The 8506-nt window shown below is 44.7% G+C and overlaps 2 protein-coding genes across 2 annotated transcripts; both read right to left on the reverse strand.

The window, feature by feature from the left end:
- Positions 1 to 723: 723 nt before the first annotated feature.
- On the reverse strand, positions 724 to 4521 carry LOC116261735 (uncharacterized). The gene is made up of 2 exons (XM_031640563.2): positions 3575 to 4521; positions 724 to 1169 (listed from the first exon to the last, which is right to left on the reverse strand). Exons 1-2 carry the CDS (start codon positions 4298 to 4300, stop codon positions 960 to 962), a joined length of 936 nt encoding a protein of 311 aa, XP_031496423.1. The 5' UTR covers positions 4301 to 4521; the 3' UTR covers positions 724 to 959.
- A 1221-nt stretch (positions 4522 to 5742) lies between these two features.
- On the reverse strand, positions 5743 to 8431 carry LOC116261960 (exocyst complex component EXO70B1-like). Its single transcript, XM_031640922.2, has one exon. It carries the CDS (start codon positions 7839 to 7841, stop codon positions 5907 to 5909), a length of 1935 nt encoding a protein of 644 aa, XP_031496782.1. The 5' UTR covers positions 7842 to 8431; the 3' UTR covers positions 5743 to 5906.
- Positions 8432 to 8506: the final 75 nt, after the last annotated feature.

Here is an 8506-nt window from a genome sequence, read left to right on the forward strand (position 1 = left end):
AATTAATCAACCACAAATGATCGATTGTTTTTTCTCTCTCTTTCCCTCTATCCAATAAAAGAGTGTTTAAATGACACCCTTCTCTCACCCAGTTTTGTAAAAACCAAGTTTACGCAAACCAAGCTTTTTAATGAGTTTTATAAACACTGTTTTTTCTGTTTGGGTGACATATCCCAAACTTTGTTTTTGAATAAAGTAAAGGGGACGAGGTTTTTCACTTCCTTTTACAAAACCAGGTTTTGTCAAAACAGCTCAATTTTGGTGGCACCTAAACACTTCAAAACCTGATTTTAGATGTAACATCAGGTTTTACTTCCAGAACCTGTTTTTGAAGTGTCGCTCAAACGCCCCTAAAGTTTTGAGTTTCATATGTTCAGTCGGTTTGGATATTCAGCGTACTTTATTGACCTAAAATCACCTATGCGTTAAAGCTCCACAAGTTATCTTATGGATTGGTTATTCACAAACATGAAATATAACAAACTGGAATTCTGAAAACCGGCCACAGTAAGAACCTGGAAACCACGTTAACAAGATGGCCGAACACTAAGTGGATAGCCAAAAAACACAGTTAAACTAGAAGCACACCTATAAGGTATACGTCCTCTTGCCGTAATGCCTACAATCACCGATTCACCTGTACGTTAAAGCTCTACCGTTCAACTAGAAAAACGCCACAACATTTCCCGAGTGAAACCAGATTGTCTCTAAAGGCTTCCACCGTTCAACTAAAACAACCCGACAACATTTCCCAAGTGAAACCAGATGTCTACTTATTTTCGTCGAAGCAAAAAGAAATACATGAATGAACTATCCATATGCTAGATAAGTTCATTCCTCAAGCAATAAGTGGTCACATTAGGACAACATTCTCTGTATCAAGCCGTGTGGGAAACATTAAAACGATGGTTGCAATATACTTTAAGATACAAAAATTGATACAACTGGTAGACACATTTTCAAGGCAAACTTTTGCTGTTCTGATTGAATTCTTGAAAGGAGGTCTTGGCTGCTTCATACGTAGACCAGCAGATGGCTGCAGCAGGCGCATGAAATAGCATTCTTGGCCTCCATCCTCTTGTCAGACCAGTGTAACCCTCCTTTTGGACGATCAGTCTGATCACGTTCCCAATTGAACTGCTGGTGAATCTATCGCAGCCACCAACTCCCTACAGTGAAAAGAACATTCGGTTATCATAAACATTCACGACTTTGGAGAGCAATTGGTTTTGCAAGTGCCAAAGTTGGTTGGAGCTTTGAGCAATGAGATCACAAAGGACAAATAAACTTGACCAAGTAAATGTCCAAAAATACAATGACCAGTAGCATTAGCCTGCCCCCAAAAAAGAAAATTTTTTTTTCTGTAAGCATAACAAGATTAACCCAATATCTCGACCCACAATGATGCAAAAACTTGTATCTGAAGCCATCTGGCAACATATTACCCTTGTAACAAGGCCTTGTCAGATAAATAAGTTCGTCCAAACATCATGTAAAATTACTCCCTTCTGGAAATGCAACGTCGCAAAGAGACACATACATAAGGATTATTGGCACAAAAGAAAAAGAAAAAGAGCAGTTTCTAATTTGTGACCATCACAGGCCTATGACGGCATAACAAATCTTCAGCTTCTGACATAAAGTAGATTAAGAGGCCTGCTCATTATAACTAGGTAGAAAATTTTGTGAACATCAAGAACATAAAGCATATCATCCAACAGCAACACATTATATCCCTGCTAGACACGTGCGACTTGCTTTAGAAGTTTCCACGAAACATTATCTGTTTGTGTTCTTTCATCATGGCATGTAGCAATACGAATGCACCACGTTACCGTCAACTCCCACAAAGACCCAGTGCCTTCTCCAGATGTATTTCTATATTACCGATCAAATTATAATATTCTTTCATACTGCAAGATAGAAAAAAACAGGAAATACAAGAACTATATGTTCAAGATGAAAGAATACGCACAAGAGATAAAATTAGACCTGTCATTCTCTCTCTCTTCCCTCCCCCCTCCCCCCACAAAAAAGAAAAAAGAAAAAAAAGAAAACCCAAAAGGAATCAACAGGAACAACTGGTAGGGTTGATGGAATCATGACAGTATTCCAGAGAGAAACTCTGTTGGAAAGCAAAACATGGGAATTGAGATCCTTGATCACAATATTGCAACAAAATAAGAAATGTTGTCATGTACACTATGAATGTGCTCCCAGTAACAGTTAAGCAAACAATCACAACAGCCTAAAACTCTACCTTCCATCTTAAATGCATTTTTTTGCAGGGGCAGCGCAATAGTCCTAAAGCATTTGTACATATTTCAATCAAAATTATTAACATATTCCAACCAACACTTCAACCAGCACTCCATTAGTGCACTTCTCCAAATGCAAAGACAGTCCATACTCCTCGCTTTCAAGCTAAATACAGTACCATGCGACCAAGAACAAAATTAAAATAATTTTCATAATGTGAGCTACCAGAAGTGTTCATCTAGACGGCCATTCCTTTCTATTTTAGCAGGTTTTGTGTTACAAGGTTGACAAACTTAATTGCTGCAACTTTATGCATAACTGTATGCCTGGAGGCCAGCTAGACACATCAATGAAAGAATTCCATGAAATAGCACGCATGGTAACTGCTATTAAGAGGTTAGAGCAAATAACATCTGCATCATATCACTGAACAGTCAAATTCCCAAGGACGTGAAATAGCGAGCAGAAGGCCAGCTATGTGTCTCTTGCCTTGATGGCTAATACCAAAGCTTCTTCCTCCCAAACAGACAACAGAAACAGAGGAACATGATACCATCATCTAGACTCCAAATTATCACATTGCCACGGACATTATTCATCTAAAAATGTGCCAAAGGCACCACTGCCTGCTTACAGAACAACAAAGAGGGATGTTAAGCAGATTAGCAAATCAATCAACATTATTATGCTTTTTCATTTTCTTACATAGAAAAACCACACCTGGGTTGAGAAATTAATCTGCATTGTCATTACCACTATTTACATGTAAGTGCCCAAAGGCATCACTGCCTGCTTAAAAAGCAATGAAATGGATGTTCAGCAGATCAGCTAATCGAGTATCGACCAATATCATTAAGTTTTTTCAATTTATTACACAGGAAAACCACCTGGGTGGAAAGTTGCACGCCTGGGTTTCGTACGACCCCGTCGTCTGCTTAAAAAGCAAAGGAATGGATGTTAAACAGATCAGTCAACTGACCAATATTATTAAGTTTTTTTAGCCTATTACAACGTTAATGAACATCCATCATAGCCTGACACCGTCTTATTACCCACATGAAAAGAAGCCTGGACATTAAACAAATTCATAAGATCGAAAGAAGGAGCTAATGTAACCAAAAAACAAGCAAAATCTGCATTCTCTACCAAAAATCAGAACTAGACTACCTAATTAACACAGGAAGCATCCAACAGTCCAGCAATATGGAATTTCCAATAAACCAGACTCATGACAAAAACGCTTTCATTTACTAGCCCTGAAAAACAGATTGCACAAAATACAAAATTTGAAGTCTACCCTCATCGCCAACCATACCTGGCATTGCAACCGCGTCTTCACGACATCCAAAGGCGTCGTAACGACACCGGCAAGCGCTCCCGCAGCTGCCCCGGCCGTCAGGTGAAAGAGAAGCCGCTCCTCGCTCGCGCTTCCGGGGCTAATCTCCATGAGCACCCTTTTTACAGCCTCATAGGTTGCGAAATGAACGGCAGTAAAAGGAGCGTTCATCAAGATGGTGGTCTTGTACGAAGCATAGAAGCCCTTCAGTCCCTCTTCCCTCATTATCCTCCGAATGCAATCCGCCAAACCTCTGTACGGGCTGCTCTCGACCTGCAGCCTCTGCTTCACCACATCCATAGGGGTGAAAACCGCATCGCTCGCCACTGTAGCAGCCACGCCGGAAAGCGCGTGTACGAACGGGTGGTGCCCCGACAAATTCCCACCAAGGAGCGACTTACACAGCTCGTAAACGGAGAAGTAAACGGCATGGGCCGGCCCCGCGCCGAGAATCATGGGGACAACGCCTCGGTAAAGCCCGAGTGGGCCTTCGAGTTTCACGATGGAGCGGAGCGCCTGCTGGATGGAGATGGCTGACCCGGCGGCCGGCACCTGCAAGCGAGTCTTCAGGGTGTCGACGGGGAACATCGCCACGTGCTCCGTGCAGCCGGCGATCGACCCGGCGACCATGAATTGCCAGAATTTCAGCCCGTCGTGAGAGACCCGCTCCACGCCCTTGCCGCCTGCGAGGACGGCATCGGCCATGGAAGATGATGGGGACCGAAGGAAAGCCGGGGGATTGGGATTTCGAGTGCAGAAGGCGGCGGCCCGAAGATGGGAAAAGGAGTTTTATGGAGATCAAGCTCCATCCAGCAGAATATCAATAGCTAGGAATTTCCTATGGAAGGTCTGCCTTGGCTTCTCCTCTCTGAAAGTCCATCAAAGAGAGAGAAAGAGGGAGGCAGAGGAGATGACGGAAGCGCGGTCATAATATCCAGCATAAAATCGGAAAATGTAGTATTCGGCAAAGAGCTATATTTGACCATTATTTTCTAGCAGTCAAACCGGGGTTTGAGCACACTCTGGCTATTAAACTGTTACTGTCTTCAAATATCTTTCAAAGTTAAATTCTTATTCAAGTAGACGAAAGTTAGGGGTGCTTTTAGTTTTTACTATCAAACATTACTATGACAAAATTTTACGGAAAGAGGCGTTAACTTTTTGGTAACTAACAAGAATACACACTTAAATTTAAACACTTTTAAATTAATCGCTTTATTTATATGACTAAGTATAATCATACCATATAATTACGATTAGGATCTTGCAACGAAGAAAATCAAAACCAAATATTTTATGTCTTTGTGTGGACATAGAATTTAGATGATGAAATGGTGATTGTATTTTTACGATTCCTTTGAATGGATTGTCTAACAATATATGTCTATAGGTTGAAACATTTTCAATGCTAAAAATGGGTATGACTTAAAAATGGCTCAAAGAATAACTTCGAAGTCAATTTCAAAAGGAAATAATAGAAGCATCATGCCAACCATGAAGTAATTATCAGTTTATCCTAATTTGAGCTTATATGTACATGAACAGCATGTCGGTATAAGCTACTACGGTCGTCGGCCACAAGTACATGTTGATATATAAACAATGAATAGTTGGAGAAACATTAAGCATCAGAATTGGGACTTCAAATGAACATATCTATATTTGTGTTAGTGTCCACCGTCGACATCGAAGGATCGGATTTCATCCTCTACTATTCTGGCCAACTTCTCACAGGTCCCATGCCGACCTTCACCCGGCTAATTTTCTTATTGTCACAGTCGGCATTCAATGTCGCCTTTGAAAGAATCAACTGAACATTTTGTGATACTGTAATCATGAAGTTTTTTTTTTTTAATTTGTAGTTTCATAAAAGAAGAATATGTGCAAATTTTCAATTGATTTCTTATGAAAGAAGACAGTATAGTACAGTCTAATATTGTCTGCGAATTAATTTGCTTATGTTTTAGTTCAGAATATCTATCTGAAAAAATCACATTCCTCATCATTTATCTATAAACTCCAAGCAGTTCATCTGAATGCATCTTCAGTGAAACTATACCACTAAGAAAGCATATCTTTTCGTACAAATACCTGTATCCATTTCAGACAATATGAACAAAAGTGATCTGCCAAACGACATCATGGAATACAAAAAGTATACTTACATATTAATCCAAAAAGATCAGAACAACGGTTGTAGAGAAAAGGGAAAAGTAAAGAGCCAATGATTTGAAAGTCCAACCTCTCAAATCAATTTTCTCTTTCTAACATCATCCTCACCACCATGAATCATGCCACTACTGTTATATCGTCACCCCCTCCTCTTGTTCATGGAGGCAGGAGTGCCTTCAAACAACTCATCGATGAGCGTCTCCAGATCCTCAGGGCCATACTTGAGGTACTTGTCACTCTGCCTCCCGCCCTCCAGATACTGCCTGAACCTCCCCAAGAAGGATCTGTACGCCGGTATCACCACAGCAGATATGGACACCCTGAGTTCTGACTGTAGCTGCTCATCGCTTACGACCCAAGAGGACTGAGTCTTGTGTATCTCCTCAAACATGGCATTGAAGACCTTGAACCGCTCCTTTAGTGCGGGCTTTGAAATAGGACCGCTGTTACCACCTCTTCCGGCACCACCGCCACCGCCACCAACATGCAACCCTTCATCTCTAAAGCACGCCAAGACCTTCCCCCATGTCTCTCTCTGGTAGTTCTTGTGGTACTGTCTCATCACATAGGACCTCTTCCTGTACCAATCATCACCAAGAAGGCTGTATATCTCTGAACCCTTCACCTTCTGCACTATATACCTGCCATTGTTCATTAAGAAAATGTAGCTCAGAGATTGGTCCTTGTAGAGCTTGGACTTAGCCTCTAGATTGGCATCGAGTAGCTCCATTAATCCTAGAACCTCCACGGAGAGAGCCGACCTCGACTCCGATTCGTCTCGCTCCGGGTGACATTCCTCAAAGGCCTCTGTTAGCGTCTCTTTGTACTCGCACGCCAGCTTCAGGTAGTTCATCACGTACCGGGTGAGCGGGTGAACCGCTCCTCCAGGTACAGGCGTCTTGGCCGATTCGCCCTGTATGGAGCTCTCCAGCTCGCCGAAGATGGCGACGGCAGCCTCGCCAATTCTCTTCCGAGCCGAATCGATACCGGACCTGATCTCGGAACACGGCTCACTGTCGAAGAGCTCCGTGACGAGAGAACGTCCGTCTCGGAACGCCTCGTACATGTCTAGAAACTTGAAGAGTCTCTCGGTGGACCGGCGGGTCATGGCGACGGCCTCAGCGAAGTTCAAGAGGTGGATCACGACGCCGCGGGCGAGGTTGGCGAAGAGGGACTGGGAGACGGGCGTCGAGTCGGAGAAGACAGAATTGCAGAGGCGGCGCTCGCCGGCGAGGTAGACGCCGAGACACCGGCGGAAGGCACGCACCCACTTAGCGATCTCCAATTCTAGAGCGTCCCACGGCATCTTTTGCACCTCCTCTATTCCGACTCGCTCGATTCCCATCTTCTCCGAGATGGCCTCCTCCAGGAAGGCCTTGCGGGCGATGCTGTAGACCTGGCGGCACTCTGTATCGTAGCCCGACTCCGTCATGACCTTAGATATCTGCCCAAGAATAGCCGCCGTCTCAGGCGGGTACGGTTCATAAGGGACAGATTTGGCGTTTTCTGGCGACCCTGGCGCCGTGGGCATCGGGCTACGATCAGCGGGTTCCGGTCCCTCGTCCTCGCAGTTCGATTGCTCCTCGAGAATAGTCCGGAATTCCTCCTCGAGGAACGACATGGCTCGCTTGAGAACTGCCCCTGCTTGATCGGCAAGCGGCGAACCGCTCCCCTTCCCCGACGACAGCGCTTCGACCAAGGCCCTGAGGCGCGCCACGAGCGCGAGAAACGAACTGGAATCCCGACGCCAGTCGATCTTCTCGGCGCCGGTCTCGTACGTCGCTATCCTCCTCGCGAGGCCATCAACAAACCGCTCGGCGCAATCGGGGATATCGGCGCCACCGGCCAGGTCGAGGCCGGAGAGGAAAGCTCCGAGCTCCTCCGAGGCGAGATCGAGAGCCCCATCTTCCTCTTCCCTCTCTTTCCCCTGGTCACCGAGAGGCTCATCGTAATTCTGATGCTCCCATTCCTCGACGTCCTTTTCGCTGAACGACACCGACCGAAGTCTAGGGGCTGGGGTCAGCTTGCCCGCTGACTTGCCGGCAACCGGGGAAGATTTGTCAGGCGTGTCCATTTGAGGGTGGTGGCTCTGTTGCTGTGGTTGCTCCTCCCTTACTTTTAGCCCAACGTTGTCACAGGAAAGGAATCCAGACGGCCATGTTCAGCGACAGAAACAAGAAAGAGACTCCGAAATGATCAATGGCTCGCAATATAGGTAATATGGCAAGAATATTGATCAGAATTTTACATGGAAATGGAAGAGCATCAGCTGATGGCAATGGTAACCAGAGAGAGAGAGAAAAGAGAGAGAGATTTGCGGGGATGAGAACGAAAGGAAATGAAACGGCCACCTTCTATCAACCAACAGCAAGAGAGAGAGAAAGGGAAGGTGAGAGGGAGAGGGGGCACGTTGTGGTGATCGACTACAAATTTTCCGTTCTGGTTTTTAAACGAGGGTAAGGAGGGGAACGCCTGTTGACCCGCTGAGTTCGTGGGCAGCCACTACTCTCTCTCTCTCACACACACACAAAAGAAGGAAATTTGCTCGCCAACTCCTTCCCCTTTGCTCATTGAAAACTCGACGATCCCCTTCTTTCGTTTACGAAAAAAAGCAGCTGCCACAGAGCCCGTTTGCATTAATGTCCACCATCGATACGTAGGCCAACACAAATCAGAACGGACGAGACGAAAGCATGCAACGCTTTAATTACACAAATAAGATGTGTAATTGCACTTCCT

This window comes from Nymphaea colorata, chromosome 10 (genome assembly GCF_008831285.2).
Source record: "Nymphaea colorata isolate Beijing-Zhang1983 chromosome 10, ASM883128v2, whole genome shotgun sequence".
Classification (NCBI taxonomy): Eukaryota; Viridiplantae; Streptophyta; class Magnoliopsida; order Nymphaeales; family Nymphaeaceae; genus Nymphaea; species Nymphaea colorata.